This window comes from Anarrhichthys ocellatus, unplaced genomic scaffold (assembly GCF_004355925.1).
Source record: "Anarrhichthys ocellatus isolate YVR2014 unplaced genomic scaffold, GSC_Weel_1.0 scaffold11, whole genome shotgun sequence".
Classification (NCBI taxonomy): domain Eukaryota; kingdom Metazoa; phylum Chordata; class Actinopteri; order Perciformes; family Anarhichadidae; genus Anarrhichthys; species Anarrhichthys ocellatus.
Genome location: NW_022280041.1, coordinates 33,161 through 55,163, shown reverse-complemented (window position 1 = coordinate 55,163; position 22,003 = coordinate 33,161). Strand labels below are relative to the sequence as shown.

Below are 22,003 nucleotides of genomic sequence, written 5' to 3'. Positions count from 1 at the left end.
AGAGAGAGAGAGAGAGAGACAGAGAGAGAGAGAGAGAGAGGAAGAAAGACATCACAAAACAGAAAGCTCACTAAAAAGTGAGCGTAGAGGAAGAGGAAGAGAGTTTGTGGAAAAAGGAATAAAATAAAGAAAATAGGACCCTCCACAGCCTTGTGGATGATCCTCCACCATCTTTAAGAAGATATTTTTAGAGAGAGAAGTAAATTCGTCACCACGATGAAGTCGTGGAGTCGCCTCTGCTTCCTCGGTGAGTTCAGACCAAACTGCCTCAGATGTTAAACTCTTGTTCACTTTTCAGAGCAAAATCTTACAGAATTATTTTTTGATTTATTGATATCGACTACATTTGTACGCTGATCTCCTGCGCTCACACAGACTCCAGGCTGGAGTTCAGATTGTTGAATCAGACGCTGCAGACGCCTCGTGGTTTCACTGCTCATGGTGTCGATTCAAGAAGTTCTTGTGAAATCTCTAATCTAGCTGCTCCCGCTGCCATCCGTTTAATTTACCAGCACTTTCAAGGCCTTGATTGAGTCTCAAATCTACTCTTGAATGTCCTTGAATGACTTTAAGGTTCATTCAAGGACTCGGGAACATAATGCAGGAAGTCATGTGGAGCACACCAATGCTTCGATACAAGGGCGAACTTAACACTAAGTGACTAAAAGTGAACTTTCAGGAAATTACAAAGCAAAACACAGTCAATTATTAATTTTAAACCATTTTCACATAATTAGTCTTTACTGTCACTTTGTCTTTATGTTCCCTGACTTTTCTCAACAGCACAGCCTCATTTAATCTGCCTAAAATGTGCAAAATAATGCAGGTATTATTGCCCAATTTATTGATCTTCCTTATTCAATATGAAACTAAGTACATCTGAATATATATATATATGTATATATATTTATTTTGAAAATGATGGGAGGCATCAAGCAATCGTTAATTAATTAATTAATTACTCTTATTAATCCGATTTCTTCTGCCACAGAAAGTATGAGACACTGTGTATATATGAAGTATGTTATATGGGGCATAAAGCATTTCATGCATTACATATTAAAATATAAAATAAATCAAATGATCTCAACAGAAGATCAAGCTCCAGTTTTCAAATCACGCAGCAACAGACAGTGCAGAGGTCAACGTAGGCAGAATAGAGTGTGACTATATTATGCTTTAGATCTATCTTCTCTACTGCTCTTCTTTACTTCACTGATCACATTTTCACACCAACGTTTGTCTTTCTTCACACGTGTGAAAACTTGTTGCATCAACAGATCTGTGAAGTAAAACTAGCACCTTCAACAAGTTGACCTGTCAACTGCAACAGAGAATGTGTGCAGAAGGTTTCAGAGCGGATGCTCCTTTAGCTTACATTAGCCAGAACCTGAGTAGTTAATTAATATGAATACAAATGTTTGCAGTACAAAGTAAAACATCATCTAAAAGTCACATTTGTTGTTTATGTTCCTCCCCTCATCATTCTCTCTTTCTGTTTCAGTTCTAGCAATTTCTTCAATTTTCAGAGGCCAAAATACATCTACTGTTGCTGCAGGTGAGGGGAGGGAAGGTACAGTGACGACGGACTTGATAACTGATTTATTGTGGATCAGGGTTGGTCGTGTCCGTCATGGACAGTTCTGTATTGCAGTGGTTCCCAAAGTGTTTTAAACTAGTAATGTCATCACGCTGATTGTGAGTGTGGGATCAGTTCAAGTGTTTTTATATATTAAACATACATATATATACATTAATATATACATTACATATTAAAGTGAGAAACACAAGTCTTAAGGCAGCCTTAGCTTGTCCTTGAGCAGGCAGCAACTTCTGGTTCTGAAATGTGAAGCCAGCATTAGCTTAGCTTGTACTTAGCTCCACCCCCTCACCAAGATGGCTACGGCCCAAAAAACATGATGGTGACAGCTGAAAACAAGGGTGGTGACGGGCCAAAACATCAAAACAGCAGTCCAGAAACCAATGGGTTCCCTTCTTATATAGAGTCTTGAACCACTTTAGGAACCACCATGTATTGTACTCTGCAGTCCTGAAATGTGAATGTCTTGTCAGGTAATATCTGGATGTGACTTCATGTGCTGTGTTAAGCATGTTGGGCTCTGTACTGTTTTTCTGTTGTCCCTTCACCCTCCGTCTCTGAGTCACAGCCATGGGGACAGGGCCCACCACATCCTGTATCGGTGTTGTGTGAGGGGAGGTGGTCTCGGAGCCACAAAGTGTGATTCTGTTTGCGTCTTTCACGTCTAATACAGAGCCTGAACTCACCCCTACCCCACCCCTGTTACAAGCTGAACGTCAGAATACGACTACCGGCACCACGCCGCCCTCCTCGTCTCCTCAGAATGATCCATCAGCCAATACAACAGATCTGCCTCCATCAGGCTCTACGGTAACAGCCAACCTGAGCCCGTCATCCTGTAGCATGTGACCACCCAACAACAACTCAATCAATCAAAGTGGAACCTGAAGTTATCTTCTCATTACTGAGGAGGTCGTACCACACTAGAGTTTATTTCATGCTGAAGACATTATTCAACCTTTATTCTCTGTCTTTCTCTGAGAAAAATAGACGAATACATAATGGTGACCAGTTGTTCTGATGGTTGATAATCACGTGGAACTAAAAGGAGACAATTGCTTTCTGGAACATTCGGAAATGAAACACAAAAAGTTATCCTTTCCTGAAAATGTTTGGGTAATACAGAGTGTTTAAATTGAGCTAAAATAACCCCAAACACTAGCACTGTCCTTAAAAAACACTGTAAACTACTAAGAAACAATACCACAGTGCTGGAAAGTAACTAAATACATTTACTCAAGTGCTGAACAATTTGTAGGTACAAGTACTTTAATTGAATATTACTATTTCGCTACTTTCCACGTCTACTCCACTACATCTCAGGAAACAGTTTAGTTACTTTGATTGAGATTAATGATACAGTATATTTAACAGATTAATTATGTTTTATTATAGATAAATATGATAAGACATTGTTGGTCGTTGGGGGGAAAATTCACAATCTACTCAGCAGATAATGTTTTATAAAGCAATTAAGATAAATCTTAACTGCACCACTAAAATACAATAAGATAATAAATATATATTATTCTGAAATGGGCCATTCTGCATGAGTGCTTTAAGTACATGTTGATGCTTTTACTAAACGTTGTACTGCAGTATTTCAACAGTGAGGTGTTGCTACTTTTACTTGAGTACATGGTAGTACTTCTTCCATCACTGCAATAGAACATCTCCACGGTTTAAATGCAACACATTAAAAGCTGAATTCACATGAATTCACCCCGTGCGTGGTCACTCACACAGTAGACGTCAGCTGGTCGGTTACGTGACGCTTTAACCGTCTTTTACAGACTCAAGAAGCAAAAACATCCAGTACGGACGTCATGGTTATGACGACAACAGCTGTTGTCAACTGCAGTGATGACGGTGATAAAGAATTGATGACGAAGGCCATACCAGGTACCCGACTGGTGCGGATGCAGAAGGCCTGCTGTGCCTCAGTGTGTCTTCCTGTGTGTCAAACCACAACCATCACATGCTCACACTCTCTGTTACTGCTAACCGCCACACAAACACTCACTCTGTCACATAACAGCCGGTATGTCACCCAGGTCTTTTTATTGTTTGGATAAAACAAGCTCTCTGAAGAGATCACTTTGGGCTCTGGGAATCTATTTACTTCTGTTTTCTGATATTTAACAGCTGAAATGATTAATGGATTAATCGAGAGGGGAAGAAAAGGTTTATGTCTGTATATTATATTTATTTATGTTCTCCACGAGGGGGCATGAACCTGTTTGGATTGAGTTACTGAACGTTAACCAGAAGTCTGTTTCTTTTAGTAAAAATTGAAGACGCGGGTCATTCATCCTTTAACTGGGGTAAGTTTATTGTACTGTTACCTTTTCTATTATTAATCAGGGTAAACCAGCCTCTATTCTATTCATCCTTCTGCCCCCTACTGATGCTCCTGCAACTACTATTAAACTGACTTATTATAATGTATATAATTACTTTTTAAGGTGTAAAACACTCAAAAAGGCCCAAACGTAATTAGATAAACTCTACAAGTGGCACAAAGACCCTCAAAGCTAATGAAACCGTCTCTGTCTGCAGGCTATGTGATCCTCGTATTGATCGTCTTGGCGATCATTATTCTGTGTGCCATCCTCTACTTCCTCAGGAGAGTCTCCAGGGTAAGACAACCACGTTTTTCATGACATCTCCTTTAAAATACACATTTTACATCCACTCGTTCAATGCTAAGCAGTTAGCGCTGACGTTGCGTTTATTTGTTCGTGTAGACGTACTCGTTCGACCTCCATCGTCCGGCTCCCGCCAACCATCTGAACGAACCCATCGGCACCTTTGAAACAGTCTACCTGGACGACCTGGGTGTGTTGATGTTTTTAAATGACTGTAACATGAGTGTGTATGAGCATGTCCTGACGCGTGTTCTTCGGGTTGTGTGTTGTATTTCAGAGCGACCATCTTCTAAAGACCAAGTGACCACCGGCGACCTTTCACCTCCTCCTGTATCCAACGGCACAACTCTGCCGTCGGAGGAACGGCGCTCCGATGGAGAGAGCGGTACATCAAATGCTATATTACAATATTTAACATTGTGAAGCCAATACCATTAAAAACTCTTTCGACAGCAAACCATGTGGTGAAAACCCAAACACGAGCTAAACTGTCATCCATCACAGGCTACATGAGTCTCTAGGTTATAGATATCAATGTGTAGTCCATGAAAATACCACCAGCAGTTCATATTATCACAGGAAACAGGAAACTATGGATCTAGCATGGATGCACCGAGCCCAGTTTGCCACAAGAGGAAATCAAACGTTTCTCGGATGCGTTTATGTTTTTCCCTCCATGACTCTCGAAAACTAAAGTCAAGTTAAAAGCCTCATCCTCACCACAAACACCTGTTCCTGTGTTAGTTTCCATGTTATCAACAACGCATCTTGCCTCTGATCAAATCTCTGTTTGTTCTTAATAGCTCTCCATTAAAAACTTAGACTTTTGTCACAGAGTCGAGGTAATGTAGATCGCAAGATGACATCAAGAAATAAGGTTCTCAGGTAGTAAATAGAACAGATGACAAAGGGAAGAAATAGAAGACGCCAATAATGGTGTTCTCTGGTATTATAAATATAAATATATATATTAAATATATATTAAATATATTAAATATTCTCTGGTGCACTCAGAAAACATTCCCGTCTTACCTTTCCTTCTCTCCTTCTGCTCGCTCCAGCTCCACAGGAACAGCCAGATGCAAACGGTACGGAGACGTCGCCCACCAGTAACACCAGTAACACCAGTAACTACAGTCCCTCGCTGAGCGACGGCCCGGTGGACAAGCCACCCAGCCCAATGAGCTGTATCAACATGTTCTTCGATGCTGTTGGGGAGGACCAGCAGAACGAGAACAACAACAACCCGTGTAAGATACTTAAAATACATACAAACACAAAATACCAATACAAAAACCAGCACACAGCAGTATTAGTAGGCCTAGAGTAGTATTTGTTTGAGTATACTGAACGTCATGTTCATGATTGGTGGATTGACCCTTAAAGGACAGGAGCCGGGCAGGTGTCATGGATATAATAACAATATGTGCACAAATGAACAAAATGTGGTTGTAAACCACCTTGTTAACGTTTAATATACGGTATGAGGTACGCCAAAGAGTATACTCAAAAACGTTTGCGCTGCATTCAATTTCAGTTTCTGCTGTTTTGTTTTTCACAGATTAGTAATTTGAATTGTTAATAGTTTGTTCACTCCCGCCTCTTGTTTGTAGTCTTATCGTGTTTCCTCGGCACAATGTGAGGAGGAGGAACCTGCTGGCTGCAAAATTGAAAAATAGCGAGAATTTTCTTTTACTTAAAACAGCTCTCAAACATTTTGCGTCTTATTAAATTGGGAACTAGCTTGGAGTTGTTAGACGGTACCTCTGATGGGTCTAGGCCAGCTAATTATAGTCTTCTTTTTGGTGCTAAGCTAAGCTAAATGAATCTATTAGCAGATATCAAACAGCTTTTAACTCCCAGCAAGAGAGAATAAAAGTGCATTTTGCTGAATATTTTGTGAAAATATATCTAAATCTAAAATGTCATGTACTTTTTTATCCCCTTCTCCTTTTCTTTAGCGGTTTGCTCCAGTGACCCGTTTGTTGAAATAAACCTTGATGAGACGGCGTTGTGCGATCAGCTCCTCATCTCTCCGGAAGCTTCTTCTTCTGTCCTCCCCTTCTCCTTCTCCTCCTCTTCCTCATCTTTGCACCTCCAATGACGACCCCACAGCTCAACATGGAGGTCACGACTGTGGCTGTAAAAAGGTCTTCAAGTGTTTCGGTCTTTTATTTGCCAGTGAAGAGCGTATAAATGTGAACCACCAAGCTGGAAACAGAAAGAGCTCGCTTACGCTTCATGTTCTGGGTTGTGTGGATGGATTCAGCACATCCTGATAATGGGTTTATATCTATAATGGAAGTTACTTTGGCACATAACTGTCAAACAAGAGTTAGCTCAGTTAACCTGAACTAACCACTAGCTAAGCCAATGAGTAGCCAGATGACTCAGCGATTTTAGCTGGTGCCTTCAGCAGTAACCTGTTGTTTTATTAACGCTGGCTCTTAAAAATGAATTAGGCTTTTTGTAATGGAGAGCTGTGGATTATTTGCTGTAAGCACTGTTTTCTCAAACTACAAACATATGTTGTTATCAAGCTATTAAACATCTTGTATTTCTACTGGCTGTGTCTGTTTCAATCAATACGCACTAAAGAGTCCACACTATACACACAGGGGGGGGTTCACCATTTTATAGGACTGTAAACTGTATTTTACCCAAATGGACTCAAAGTATCCCACAATGCAAAGTGAAAAGTAGTACAACCACGTATAATAAGACTGATACTGCGCCTCTTGTCAGCCTTGATCATGAGACCACCATTATGAAAGAGACATCTGCAAAACTGCAAATAAGGTACATTTGGACTCTTCCTATTTAGATGTTTTGATCCATGGAGGTTTTAAATCTATACATCTTCCCTTCAGCTAAGAAAAGCAATAAAACTATTTTTTTTTTCATAAATCAGTGAGGTCATCACAATATAAAGTTTTCGGGCCGAGCGGTACCTCGCAGGGTGGGGCCAGTGGTAAAACTATTTACGATGGATGATCCACCAGTCGACATTGATCTGGAATATTTTATATGTGAGACAGCAATGATGTAATTAAGGGTGCAGCAAATATCAATCGTTTTGGCGCCTAAGGCTAACGTTACTTTGAAAAACATGCTTAGTGAATCGACATTTTTAAAAAAATTTGTGTCCCTGTACACAAATCAATATTTCACAAACCGCAGTTAGACTGTCAACAGTTGTGTAGCAGCAAGATAAAGAAACAGGCAGACTGGAACAGTTCAGTGATTTAATGGTTCACGATAATAAACATTCTTACAGGAAACTGAATACTGAAGAGGCAGAGAATCCACCTGTTGATAGGAACGGGGCAGGTTCAGGCTCAGGTGGATCTGGCAAAGAGCAGGTGAAGCTGGGCTGGTATAAATACTGTGGGGGGTCTCTGCTCCATAGACTCTTGTGCAATGGTTTCAGATGATCTTCATTTTCAGGCTGGTTTATAGGATTTGGAGCTCGTCCTGGTTGTGTATTATTACGTTATGTAATTATTACAACATGCTCATTACCCGGGGAGATAAGTTTTTAAAACATTACGCTTCTACCTAAAAACCTGTGGAGCTAACGCTAGCAGAGTACGTTAGCACATAATTTACTAGCGTTAGCACGTCTATTCCTTGCTACCTACTGAAAGTGTACTGAATATATACACAATCTGCTTTTGCTTTTTAATAATTTTAGCAATGTTTAAAGACCTACTCAGCTTTCCAGGAACTGCATTGTTCGTTAATATCATTGTCTTATGTCTTGATCATCAGGTCATGTGGTGTTCACTTTTACACTGTGATCTGTAGCTTCCATCTTTATCTTTTTAACCTGTTTTCATCCGGGATATACTCTTCAAACACATATTGTAGACATTTTTGTCTGCTTCTCTCTAAAAGATTGCTTTTAAATTTTTTTAGGTACTGCAGTTAGTTACAGTGTGGGCTCCATGGTAATGTAGGGGGGGGGGCTTAGCCAAGGGTCAGTTTGGGAGAGAGTAACAGGTGGGTGTAGGAATCTGGTGGGAAAGTCTGATGCCATCTGGTGGCTGGATGGAAATTGGTGTGTTTGGAGAGTGAGTTCAGACGGGGACCAAAGGGGCAGTTTGAGCCAAACATAACATGTTGTGACATGCACAGACTTTGAACCAATCATAATTAATCCTAGATTCACCTTTTTTCCTCCCAAAGCAGTCTGAAGTCCACCAAGTATCGGAGAGACTCTCTTGGATATTAGCTTTCCCGAGTACAGCATTTGGAATCATGTTTTGTCCTCACAAGTTGCTCATGTGTGTCTACATATAGCTGTTACCAGTTTGATAAGCTGTAGTACGAGTTAGTTAGAAAAGGAACATAAATAGTGCAGTCAGCTTTTTATCCGCCAAGTCGACTGCATCTTCTCGCAGTTTGGACTCATCTTAAATCATGTGAGGCAGGGCGAGTACTCGCCATGCTGCCAAATGTCCGTTCACATCTGAGGCAGTTTGGGGATGTCACTTATTCAGCTCAATCAAGCAATAACCATTTCTGTCGAAGTTTCATGTTGGTCTGGATCTGTGTGATTGAAATGAGACAATCATGAAACACGAAGCTTTAGCAGACACAAATCAAAATACACACAAATATTCCACGAAAACAAAGAGGAAAAGTAGACAAACCTTGTTGTTGACCTCCTGATCTTACAGTTGAAATAACCAAACCAAATAGAAAGAAAAGGAATACGACTGCAACTCCTGCAACTCCCGAACCCAGTTCAACCATCCGATTGTAGTATTTATCTTGTCCTCTCTTTGGGCCTCCTGGTTGGGTCTTTGTTCCTGCAGGAAGACAGTACAGTAAAGACCACAACCATGAACACCAAGTCACACCATCTTAAGAAAATGAGAACTGGAGAGACTAGATTTTCCATTAGTTGTGAAGTCGTTCTTTGTGTTCATGAGTTCATTGTGGAAACATCATGGACGCTACACAGAAGGGGTTTTGTATTTCGTCGCTCGGAGCCATCAACATTTACTTTGGTCTGCCAAATTCGGAATCTAATTTTTCCAATTATTCCAACGCCACATGAATGTAACGAATGCCCTATCTCGTGATGAAGCCTTGTGAAGCTTTGGGGCTTTCTCTCTGTGTTACGGGAAAAAAGGAAGCGGTCAAGGCTTTACAGTAAACTCAGCAACAGTTCAGTGACATGTGATGGTTTGCAAAAAATGACATCAGCCGGACGTTATAACGCTGGTTTATATCGTTTGTATCTCATGAATGTGCAAAGAAAAGTCCAACAAGCAAAAGCATTATTTATCAAATCCGTGATACTCAGAAGTGCTGCAATAAATGCACATATTATTGTGCAATAAAATCCTGGATATTTAGAATATTTCTGTTGACATGAAACATGAATGTACCTTATTAGTGTAGTTTAGGCCGGCTGTGACCTCATGTGTCGTAACGTCATGGTCGATATTTATGTGACAATTTAAATGAGTTGTAATTTGATGTTTGGAGATTAATGTTCATTAAACTATTACTTTCATTATCTCATCACTTAATATCAGGAGGAAATGTTCCCATATTTCGCTTATAAATATTAGTTAAAGGATGCTGAAATGTCCGACTTTTAAACAAACTGTTTTTAATGTGAATCCACAGATCAAACTATTACCTGTAAGCTATTACTAATATTGCACTGTGGAAGTTTCTGTTTCATTAACCGCCCAAAAAGTTTACTAACCTGATTGTTATTGAGACGTTAATGGCCTTCCTGTTTTATTTTTGTTAATAATTCAGATGAATGTGTGGGTGAGAATGAGTAAATGGCCACAGAGGTGTAAGTGAGTCTTGACTTACCTTCACTAGTTTCCAGTCCGGACTTTGTTGTGGTTACATTCAGAACAAATGTTACTGTGGAGGAAATATATATTAGCATATCAATCAGTTTGCCATGAAAACAAATAGTGTTTCTTCCTTTTAACCAAAAAGCACTTTGTAAAATTGAAATTAGCGAGTAAGGCAAATTTCTGCTGAGTCACTTTACCTCTCGCCATGGTCTCGCCAAAAATTGTGGTTAAGTTACACCAATAATTTCCAGAGTCGTCCGTCCTGAGTCTGGCCATATGAAGTCTGAGTCGTCCTTCTCTGAGGACGTCTTTCTTACACTGGACTCGTCCTACAAACTGTCCATCCTGAGACCCTGAAACCTCGACACCGGCAAGCATACAATATAAAACCCTGTTTCTCTCTGACTGGAAAACACAAAGCAGGTTGGTGGAAGAAATGTTAGGTTTGATCTGACTGTCCCATTTTATTGTGATGTTTTTACTCTTCTCTCCCCGATAGAAGATTGAAGAACCCCCCTCCACATTCAACCCTGTAGAAGAGAAAGAGAGAGAGAGAGAGCCAGTAGAGAAGGCTTCATTTCAAGGTGCTTCACATCTACCATAAAATACAAAACATAAAATAAATAAATCACAAGGAATGGTCAAATTGGGAAAGTGAGACACAGTTTACATTAATAAATATTGAGAGATTAACCCCGCAAAGAAAGTTTAAATAAAACAAAATATAATTTACCACTGGCACAAGAGATCAGCACAACCCAGTAGATCATCTCCCTGAGAGGAGACATAGTTTTCAGATTGGTGGGTCACTTTTATCCCAAATTTACAAATTTAACCTCATTACAAGTCTGGTTTTCTGTCAAGGCTTTAAATGTATGCTGATGATTCAAATATATTTACATTGGTTGTGATAAAAAACGCTGTAAGTCATTATAGTGAGAAACGTTCTTGAAATAATTACGCAGCATCTCAAAATATGGAGAAACCTTCTCAGCGTTCTGACCCGATTGTCGTTATTTGGAGATACTAGGTGTGACGTCCCGTGAGGTTTGGGGGTGTTAAGTGCATGACACGAAAATAAAGTAATTTTTATGATTCTTTTGTCATTTCTGTGACTTACAAGATATTAATTTGCATCACATTGCAGAACTGGGCCTCCACAATGATCAAATATTTAGATTTCATGTCCGTGTGTTAAGTATGGAGCTTAAGTTGGAGTGTAGCTTAGCTTAGCATAAAGACTGGGAAATGCTAGCCTGGCTCTGTCAAAAGCTGTGCTGCCAAAGTCTTGTCTGATTGTTTTGTCAGTATGAAACTCTACCAGCCTGTAAATGACACATGTGACTATAATCCTTCAGTCAGCTGACATTTTCCCCCACAAAAAAAGAAATGAAACTTTTGTCCATTTACTTCCTTTTAAAATTATTTAACCAGGTGAGTCCCATTGAGATTAAAAATCTCTTTTTCAAGGGAGACCTGGCCAAGACAGGCAGCAACACATAGTTACAGAGAGAAAACACAGAACAAGACAAGTTAAAAGTTAAGAGACAGTGACTAACATTATTATAATCTTGCGTGATGTTAAAATGCTTCTCAAACCCCCAGAAAAGAGTCTACATTTAATCCATCAATTAAAAAATAACTGCTTTGACTGAGTCTCTTTCCAAGCAACTAAAACTACTAAATATCGGGGATTAAAGTAAAAAAAAATACACTGGGACCAAAAAAAAGGTTTAGTCTCTACTTTCTCTCTGAGGTCTGCGGCCCATCCAGAGAAACAGTTGGTGAACTTTCATATATTTATTTGTAATGCTGTGAGCACAAAACCACAGTCACAGTTCTGCATGAATATATAGTGATAGCAGAGAACCCGTACAAGTCTTTGATAGAAAGCACAATATGAGAAACGTCTGATGACAATTCATTGGAATAACTTGTTGGAGAAACATTTCACCCCACAATGAATTATTATGGTCCATAATAAAGTAAAAATGGTTTATATTTAATCATTTGTAGATTGTATATCTCCATATACCTAACAAAGGTTGTAGCTTAGTTGTTTATAAAGAGTTTACTAAGAATGCAACACATTGAATAATCTGACTTTTCACTTAAAATAAACAATATCCTTTTCTGTGTTGATCATAAAATGTCAACGTTCTATTATCACATTACGTCAGCAGCAACAATGAACACCAGCGCTGTAAACAAACTTTGGTTTGAAAAATGTGCACTTACATTTAGAAAGAAGGATGAAGTCAAAGTCGATGAATATCAGTCTAAATGTTTTCTGTCCTCTCGTCTCTTAAGTACACTGGAGGAGGAGTTTAGCAGAGAAATTCAGAATAAGGAAGGACAGAAGAGACTGTCACCTGACCCCAGTCAATGGCCCAAACCCAATGTTCCCCTTGCGGACTCACGGACTTGATATTTGATTTTGTCATTGAAGCTGTTTTGACAAAAATGAGTAAATAGATGATATGAAGTTACCTCATCTTGTGAGGAAAGAGCCTGAAGACGTTCACATCAGGGAGTACAAAGTATAAAATAAATACACACAATTATACATCATATTTATTGTTGTTTTCATGGTAACGTGATATGTTGCAGCAAAGTGCTGTCCCATTCCTATTCATACCATCTCAAGGCCTCACAGTCTCTCACACTCAACCACTCACCAGGTGACGTCAGTAAGTCCTTGAGGGTTCAGGGTTTGAGGCTTTAGGGGGGACATTGGGACTGGGCCAATGTGGACTAAACGTTGGACCTCTTTCTATTTCTTTGACACTAAATGACCACATCTTTCAAATTTCAGGTTTCCCCCCTTAAACTCAACTACCACCAAAACATCACACATTTACATGCGATTGAAAAAACTATATGTTCAAAACATAACATTGCTTTAAATTAGGTTTTGGGGAAAAAGACAATACATGGACACCAAGTATTGATCTTACAATATAAGCTATTAATACTGCAAATACAATTTAAACCCTTTGGTAAGAACACAAACACGACTGAGTGATGGTCAGTTCATCTGCTTGACTTACGGTGGAATGGGGAGAATGTCTCGGGTGACAAGAACACACGGAAAGATATGGAAAGATACGGAAAGATACGGAAAGCTAGACGCTTGAGCGCAGGAACAAAGATCTGGTGAGGAGAGGGAGGAGAGCCGGGGTTGATAAACTGTGAGGTGATGAGCTGATTGAAGGCAGGTGCGCTGGTGGGTAGGGCCCACGTGGGTGGCAAGACGGGAACGAGACACACACACACACTCAAAACGTACACAGAGGGGCGAAGCGGGGACCCTGAAGACACGAGGACAAGTGGGGACACAAAGGAAACATTAAGGAGAGCGAGACGTTAGATGCACGTTTCCTGCTTTTGGAACAAACTTCCCTCGCCTCTCTGCCAGTAAATGTTTTTTGTCATGTGTTTGAAGCGGAAAATGTCTTGATGACATCTGAACCATGTGGTAAGTCACATGTATATTAGCTGTACTGAGATTGGTATTGAGTGTGTTATATGTTTGCAGATCAGCTCTGCAGAGATTTATTTTTAATTTTAGCTTCAATAGTCTCCAGTCTCCCTGAGGTCCACACAAAAACAATAAGAAAATACTTAAAATCAAACAGTGTCAACAACATGAAAATAAAACAAGAAAAGACAGAAGTAGCAAAATGTAAAGATCAGAAAATAAGTAAAATCGTCCTGTATATGGAACAATAATGGCCGACAGTTAAAACAAATGCAAAACTGTCAAAAACAAAACAACTAAAATAATAGTAAAAACAATCACAAAAAAAGAAAATCCTAAACAACACTAACTAGAATGACATCCACATGACATTCAGGAACATTTGTTTTAGTAACTTTTTGAAAGAAGGCCGATCTACTTCTGGTCCGTCTCATGTAGCGGACAAGGCCAATAGTAATAACAACAGATATCACTGCAGTTTCTCAATTAATTAGGATGTCTGTTAACAACGGTAATGTCTCTACTGTACGCAACAGTGATGCGATGCATCTATTACCTCAACAACAGATTAAACTGTAAAAGTCGCTGACTGCTTTGAGTTTGTGACGTTATTGTACAACTCTAGTTTTAGTTTTGAAGTGAACTGAGTTCTTCCTGTCTGAACACACAGAACATCTCCACTGTTAAAAACAAACGGGTTCAAATATCCGGCTGTATTCTAATGAGCCGTTAGTGACACCTAGTGGAGAAGAAAGGTAACAACATGGTGACTCCTTTGTAGAGTTTAGACACTTATAATTAGATGAAATAAAATCAAATGCTTTCATCAGATTGAATGTGTTTGTAGAATGTGATTAGAACTTATTCATGAACTTAAAGTCATTTATTTCTTAATTCTTAAAGAACAAATCGTCGAGTAGAGATGCAACAAGTTCATTTAAGTTACCTTTTACAACAGAATCAGATCATAAAAAATATGAAGAATGTATTACATATATTGCAAACAAGGCCTCAAGGATTAAATAATGCACAAAATAATTGACAGACACAATTAAAATACAGATGTTTTTTGCAACAACAGAAAATATGTAATACCTGCAAAACTAATGAGCTTCAGCTGCTAATTAGCTCATATTAGCATGCTAACACGCTAAATAAAGATGGTAAACATGGTGTACATTATGGATCTCCCTCTGTGTGTGTTGTAAACAGAGCTTCTCCTGGCTTTGTAGATAAAGTGACATTTAGTGGATGCGATTGTGCCCCTCTTGCTAGCTCACCATGGTGACGGCTCAGCCGGGGCCATGTTGAGAGCCACTGAGAGGCAATAGCAATGCTCCGGATTTGGCGTTGATCCCCTTTTAGTAAAAGTACTATAATGTAGAAATACTTTTACAAGTTAAAGTAATGAATTCAAAATCTTACTCGAGTTAAAATACTAAAGTATAAAAAATGACATAAATCTAAATTCACTTGAAGTAGCAGAAGTAAACGGACTCATTATGCAGACTAACTAACTCACTAATGTTGCAGCTGGTAAAATTAGAGTAATATCACAACTTGATATGCTGCTGTGCAGTTAAAGTCATAACAATGCAGAATATTTTCAGTCGATGGCGTTTTGAGCCATTTTCAACCATGAAATGTTGACTCAGCTACATTCCACCACTGCCCATGGACTTCATCACTACAGGACTACAGACAAACCTGGTCTGTTCCCTGCTCGTTCTCCATCGTCTCTCATCTTTAGGACGCTATAGCTTTTGCTTTTACTACCAGATGGCGTCTAAGTGAAAACAACAATCCATATATTTCTTTAGTCCACAATACTAACGGACTCAAGACTAAGTTTTGGTCACTTCACAGAAGTGTGGACACATAAAGTCCGAGTCGTCTTTAACGGTGGCATTAACAGAAGCTCGCAGAGGATTTAATTAATTTAGTCCTTTCAGCAGAGAGGGTGACTCATTGAATCTTGTTGTTGAAGGAGATAGTGATAGAAACGACAATAAACCAGCAGAATTCCTTCTATCAGTCCCACTACACAGTAGAGGCCGATCCATCTCCGTCTCTCTGCTTGTGATGGACTTCCTGTCGTTGAAGGATCTCTCTCAGGTTTGGGCCGATCCCTCTCTGCTGTAAAGAGACCAAACAAGTCTGAGTCATTGATGAGAAGAAACAACATCTCACTACAACATGAACTAAACGTCCTCAACAGATTAAACTGGAACATATTTCACAGATCCTGTAAGAAGGAAGTGTATCGACAATAATCAGGTTCTTTTTAGTCCAGGAAACTTCTGCTGGATCAACTCACCTGTGACGTTGAGGTGACATCTCTTTGATCTCTCATCATGACCTGTGAACACATCACACTGGTAAACACCTGAGTCAGCAGTCCTGAGTCTGGACATGTGGAGTCTGAGTCGTCCTTCTCTGAGGACATCTTTGTCAAACTGGACTCGTCCTGCAAACCGTTCATGCCGAGACTCTGGAACCTCGACACCTTCATGAAGATGAAACACGATGAAGAATGTGACATCAGTTAACATCTCACAGATGATATTAAAGGACTTGAGGGAACCGTCTGTTCTGGTGGTGAAGGTCCATTCCAGAGTGATGTCGTGGTTCTCCACTGCCTGATAGGAGCTCTGTGTCACATTCACTACTAATGGTGCTGTTGAGGAGACAGAGAGGGAGAGTGAGGAGCAGACAAACTGACAACGTTAACATGAGAGCCTTTAAACTCCACCTGGAGATGTTTACTGATGCTGAGCTTTAGAGACACAAAGGTATGAACAAGGTGCATGATTGTAACAATAACTAGAGTCATGTTGAAGTGTGCTAGGCCATGTCCACATTACTCCGTTTTTACTCCGTATTTGCTACGTTTACACTGAGCGGCCACACTACGCCGGAGTTTTGGAGCACCCTAAACAGAGGAGTCTGAAAACTCCCCCGAGGTTGGAGGTATTTGAAAACTCCGGGGTTGCGTTTGCGTGTGGACGGTCGGATGTGTGTTAGAAAATATGAGCCCACACCCGTGTTCGCTACTGGATTGGTTATTAGCAGCCATGACGTCTCCGTCCCTGATTCGTCACACTCACTATCACGTGACCCGTACCTGGAAGAAAACAAACAGCCAGGGCGACCAGTAATTCATTTCAACATGGATAACTAATTTCAAGCGTTGCTGCTAGCACAACAGCTAGCAGCTGTTGTGCAGTAAAGTCTGCATTTCTGTGGAGGAAGCAGCTGTTGGACCGATTAGCGAGCGCCGTGACCAGCGGCGTCATCAGCCCAGCGGCCAAGCCAGTTAGCCGTAAATGCTATTCAGAGCTACGAGTTACAACAACAACAGTTAGTGCCTCGTTGTTTTTAGATTCTAATGAGAAGACACGCTGCTTCGTTTTACTTCTTCCGTTTGGTAGCCTTGAGAGACCTTAGTCTGTAAGTATGTCTGTATGAAGCATGAAAAGATGTACGAAGATATATTATTCGCTGACTGAATGTGGACCAAACGTCAGCAGATGTTTTATTCTTTACATGTGATGGTTGTGATAATTACATCTGTCAGACCTACAGTGAAATCCATGTCTGTGTGTTTCTGGTTCATAGACTCTAACCTGCTGGTTGATCTTTTAAATGTGTTCTAGTTTGAGAGGGACTGAGCCAGTAATCCCGTCTAGACAGAAAACTAATACATGAGAATTATATCTGAATAATATGGAAGTTAAACCATAAATACATGATTATTAAATAGTCTACTGTCATACAGGAGAACAGACATCAAGTAAACTGTGAGTGGTCTGGTGATATTTGGTGCACATCGGTGTAGTAGCTGACCACGGTTATGTGCCGATAACACTGAAGCCTCACAAACCTCAAGAACTGAGTTTGATTCCTGCACTCAACATTCTGCCAATGTCAGCATGTCAGCGTGTCAGATAGGGGAACTTTAAATGAAATAAACTGAAGTGATTCCTCTCATGGTGTCAGTTTAAATTAATTTCCTATTTTTTGATTTTCATGAGAACCTGTCTCCAGGTCTGACAGTTTTCTATATTTCCTGTTCATTGTATTTGTTCAAAATGAATAAATAAAAATAAGATGAAACATGATGATTCTGTCTGTCCATTAATATCCTCATGATTCTCACTAATATACATTATGACTATGAAAATAATGAAAGATCAGCACATTGTTTGAAAGTTCCTTTGGACTCAGAGAGTTATAATCCTGACGATGGATGAAAGACGGTGAGTAACAGACAGGATTAAACACAGTGAGCTTAAACTACAGTTTTGTTTTCTAAAACAACCAGCGGCGTTGTTACGTTCCCCTTTTTGACATCTAAGGGATGTGGGGAGTAACTGTTAATTTTCCCGGGGAAAGAGAGAGTGAGTTCTGAAGAGGCTTTAATAAAGGATGGTTTATTGGATAAATAGCTAGTAGCTCGCACGGCAGCAAAAGAAAACTACCCTCTGACAAACACAGGGCGACACAAAGTGATAAATACAATGGCGACACCAGCCCACACGGCTGTACCCGGAGTGATCCACAGCACACTCCTCTCAGCGTCTCAGCTGCAGGTTCGGCCCAAGGGTTGTCAGCTCCACACCGACTCACCCGCACAGCCTCACGACTGGTCTGCCCAAGAGGTTGTCCTTCAGGAGCTCCTCTCCTCTTATCCACCGCTAATCGCGATTGTCCGCAGCCGCATCCAATCAGCCGCTGCAGCTTGCATCCGGACAGAGGGTGGCACCCGAGAAGACACTGAGGGAAAACAGAGGGAGAGCACACACACAACACGGCACGTAACAGGCGTCCTCAAAGAACAAAAGCCGAAAAACCATAAATGACAATTTACATATAATAATAGAGCTACATGAACCACTACCGTCATGCAGTAACGTTCTCGTCAAAGTGGACAGTTTATTAATGTACTTTGTGTACTCTTTAGTGGTAGAATGTAACTACTCATTTATTGTACAAATTTTGAAGTACTTGTACTTTAAGTATTTCCCGTTTAAATAACTTTATAGTTCTACTCCACTACCTTTCAGGGGAACTATTGTGTTACTAAGTATTAATAAGTAAGGTTTTGAGTACATGGATTTTACTTTCTTTTTTCTACAGAATGGTATTAGTACTTTTAATGAAGTAAAAGGATCTAAATACTTCCACCAGTGTTACTTTTCGCTGATTAAATACTCGTATAGATAATAAGATAAGAATCAATATGACGGCTCAGTGGTGGTCTGTGTGAGTTCAGAACCACGGACAGAGACAGCGGTTACTGTATCACTCTACACGCGCTATTTATACGACTGTTCTTCATGAGTCGTCTCCTCGTGAACAGATCCACTCAGTTCAACCACAAGAGGGCGCAGCAGGCTTTCACACAGACCTACAGCTAAACACCCAACACTGTTTACCTTCCATCCCAATCTATCAGCGTCAACGCAGCGGCTCCTTTTATTTGTTGATTTTTAGCATCATGATTGTAGAAAACCTTTTTCACTTCTTTTAAACATGTTTGTGGACAAACTGTCCTGCAGCAGATTTCCTGGTGAAAGCGTTCTGTGTCCACTAGCCTTATCAATAAATAATAATTTTCAGTTTGTCACTTAATTTCAATAAACCTCATGAACCACCAAATCCAATGCTGAATTGAGTCCTATACATATTGACTTGGAGCAAGCTTTTGATTTTGTCCTCATAGACGTCTAATCTACAAGAATGTGAGAAGTTCTTTAAGCAGTAACGGTCTCTACTGCAGTGCTGCTGGAGGTTGTGTCAAAGTAAATCCACTTGTTGGTTTAAACCTCAACATTGTGTCCAACAATACGTTTTGTCTCCCACTTTGTATATTTATTTCTTGATTTACCGGGACAGTGCACATTAATCAACACTTCAGTCTCCACCTCAATGTGCCACATTCTCTTATTTCAAGTAACATGTTGGCTGAATTAAACAATTCAATACATATCAGAAAGCTTTTGAAAAATGTGACTCTTAAAATAAAGTACTTCATTTTAGAAGAATGAATTGAACTGAATTGTCTTTGTCCTGCAGCTTTACATTGTGAGGTGTGAAGTAGTCAATCAAAAAAGCCACGATGTCCACATTATGCTCATCTTCTAATAAGGGACCTTATGTGTGGTTATTAAACAGATTGTTTCAGCTCTATTCTCTCTGTTGACGTCATTGTTGGTCAGTGAATTCATGTGTTAGGATTCTGATCATTTTGGGCTCTTAGATCGTTTATTTTTTGTACCTTCATTTCAGATTTCAGTGTGTGCTTTGTCTCGTAGAGACGCTTCACATTACCGCTTCTAAACTCACTCCGTGGTCTCTGAACGTATGAGACGTACTGGTTTTGAACTGCCTGTAGGAAGAATGAAGATATACGAGTCTGTACATTCCTGGTTAAAGAGTCTGGTCTCTCTGGTGTCTCAGGTCTCTCTGGTGTCTCTGGTCTCTCTGGTGTCTCTGGTGTCTCTGGTCTCTCTGGTCTCTCAGGTCTCTCTGGTCTCTCTGGTGTCTCAGGTCTCTCTGGTCACATTTCTCTTCTTAGAGAACATCATGTGAAATAACTTCTCTGACTCACGTACTTCTCTGACTGTTGGGTCTCTCGTCTCCCGTGTGTCTGTAAATGTCACTGGAGTTGAGGCGTTTATAGGAATACACACACATATGATTTACAACACATGTAATCCGTCTGTCTGTTTCCTGGACAGCTGATCGAGTACCGTACAGGCTGGAGAAGCTGTGCCGGTAAAATTAGAAGCGCTCTGTTCGAATTTCTTTATGATCAACTATCGGTTTTAGGTCCGGGTCCACATACAACGGCGTTTGGGTCCGGAACCGCCTATTGGTGACCCCTGGTGTAGATGTTTAACGTTCTGCTAATTCAACCTCTTTACACTGTTGGGTAGTTTAACATTACAGCATGAACACTGAACAAATCATCAATCTCAAGAACAAATGTCATAATGACATTACGAAATACAAAAGGGTTGTTGGAGGATTCATCTGACTGGATATCATCAGATTAGAGGTCTTCAGGGACAACATCTCAAGCTTTCGTTAAGTCGATATTTATTGGAATCTATTCGTTGTTGGATTTGGTGTTTTCATGGGATTCATTGGTTGGTAGAGACATTTAGAAAAGAGGTTCGTGAGCACAGAATGCTGACACCATGACGTCTGCTGCAGGACTGTTGTTTCACCAGTTGTGTCAAAAAGAAACGAGTCTGGAAGAAGTTGAACAAGATTTCTACACTCGTACTGCTGAACGTGAACAAATGAAAGGAGACGCTGGAGGATGAATGCTGAAGCGTTTACTGCAGTAAAGTTCAGAGCGTGTGTTTACAGGTTATCATGAACCAGACTGGTCCTCCTGCAGCTCAGCTGATCAGATGATTGAACATGTGAAAGCAAACATCAGCTGGTGATGATCAAGTTTTCATCGTGCACACAAAGTCTCTCTTCTCCTGGCAGCTTGCATCGTTCCACATTCCCCATTCTGGAAAGAAAGAAAAGGTAGATTATATATCCACATGTCCTGCTTTGAGCGGACAGATCATGGACCTCATGCAGGAGTATTTTAGTCTTAAAGTGCTCGTTTCAACTTGATGAAGGTCACATGATCCGGAGTAGATTCACGTTCATGATAGTAAAAAGTTCACATCATGGAAATCAGCAGAAACATAACAGATGTCGTGTCAGAAGTGTTTGAGTTTATGAAATATAAATATTACTGTCAGGTTCACATCATTGCAGTTCTGTGACTCAACAGTGAAGTTGATGAATGCTCCGTAGAGCTGAAGGGAACCGTGGAGTTAGGTAATAATTGGCATTGGCAGAGAAGATTTGCCAAATTTTTCATGGCCGCAACCCACATGCTCAGCTCTGCTGCTCATCCCATAAATGCATGTTCCTTATGAATGTGGCCCCATTTAAAAGGGAAATAAACCAGCTTTCCAACGGTATGAGACTTATTGCCAAGAAGCATTGTTACAATAAAGAAATAATCTACCAAACACTAATGTCCTTACTTTGTGTCCTATGTTTACTTGAGCCCAGACGTGAAGAAATGATGTACGTGGGTGAAAACATTTGACTTTAAATGAGTCACAAGGAGAGACTTCTGCTTTTTTAAAAGATAAAAAATACAACTTGTTCCAAACCAGCTCACTGACGCCCCCAAAAACAAATGATGGTTTCATCATCTGCTCCAGAACATAAATGATTTGAGACACTTTTACAACTGAAAGGTGCTTATGATTTAGTTATGGCTCACCAGCACAAACACTGATGGTTTGAATGTTTATGATGAAGTGGATCTATATGAATAACGTGTAATATGAAGTGAAAGTAAAGCCTTATGCTTCCTGCCAAGTCAAAACGTTTGCGTGGAACGCAGCGTTTAAGCCTC

At 40.1% G+C, this 22,003-nt stretch overlaps 2 protein-coding genes across 5 annotated transcripts; one reads left to right on the top strand and one right to left on the bottom strand.

Annotated features, from left to right (window-relative positions):
- Positions 1–45: 45 nt before the first annotated feature.
- LOC116385822 (uncharacterized) lies at positions 46–6,811 on the top strand. Of its 2 annotated transcripts, none has more exons than XM_031851567.1 (10): positions 46–247; positions 1,505–1,558; positions 2,274–2,410; positions 3,394–3,502; positions 3,886–3,924; positions 4,160–4,239; positions 4,348–4,438; positions 4,526–4,633; positions 5,310–5,498; positions 6,210–6,811. In XM_031851567.1, the coding sequence occupies exons 1-10, from the start codon at positions 217–219 to the stop codon at positions 6,350–6,352; spliced, it is 981 nt and encodes a 326-aa protein (XP_031707427.1). In that variant the 5' UTR covers positions 46–216; the 3' UTR covers positions 6,353–6,811. The 2 variants fall into 2 exon arrangements, with proteins under 2 accessions (XP_031707427.1, XP_031707426.1); XM_031851566.1 differs by having other exon boundaries at positions 1,505–1,573.
- Positions 6,812–7,236: 425 nt separating this feature from the next.
- LOC116385823 (uncharacterized) lies at positions 7,237–12,348 on the bottom strand. 3 transcript variants are annotated; one of them, XR_004212903.1, is made up of 6 exons: positions 12,318–12,347; positions 10,813–10,853; positions 10,277–10,439; positions 10,090–10,143; positions 8,904–9,062; positions 7,237–8,799 (listed from the first exon to the last, which is right to left on the bottom strand). XR_004212903.1 is itself a non-coding variant. In XM_031851569.1 (6 exons), coding segments are annotated over exons 1-6 (633 nt in total). In that variant the 5' UTR covers positions 12,320–12,348; the 3' UTR covers positions 7,237–8,755. The 3 variants fall into 3 exon arrangements, 2 of the variants coding, with proteins under 2 accessions (XP_031707429.1, XP_031707428.1); XM_031851569.1 differs by having other exon boundaries at positions 10,277–10,609; positions 12,318–12,348; XM_031851568.1 differs by lacking the exon at positions 12,318–12,347 and having other exon boundaries at positions 10,277–10,609; positions 10,813–12,291.
- Positions 12,349–22,003: the final 9,655 nt, after the last annotated feature.

Excerpts from the sequence above, each read along its gene's own strand:
- LOC116385822 (XM_031851566.1), top strand. The coding sequence starts at position 217 with ATGAAGTCGTGGAGTCGCCTCTGCTTCCTCG. Across the intron at positions 1,574-2,273 it reads TGCAGGTGAGGGGAGGGAAG|AGCCTGAACTCACCCCTACC; the intron begins GTACAGTGACGA and ends CGTCTAATACAG. Across the intron at positions 2,411-3,393 it reads TGCCTCCATCAGGCTCTACG|ACTCAAGAAGCAAAAACATC; the intron begins GTAACAGCCAAC and ends CGTCTTTTACAG.
- LOC116385823 (XM_031851568.1), bottom strand. The coding sequence starts at position 10,867 with ATGTCTCCTCTCAGGGAGATGATCTACTGGGTTGTGCTGATCTCTTGT. Across the intron at positions 10,144-10,276 it reads TGGCGAGACCATGGCGAGAG|TAACATTTGTTCTGAATGTA; the intron begins GTAAAGTGACTC and ends TTTCCTCCACAG. Across the intron at positions 8,800-8,903 it reads ATCAGGAGGTCAACAACAAG|ATCCAGACCAACATGAAACT; the intron begins GTTTGTCTACTT and ends TCAATCACACAG.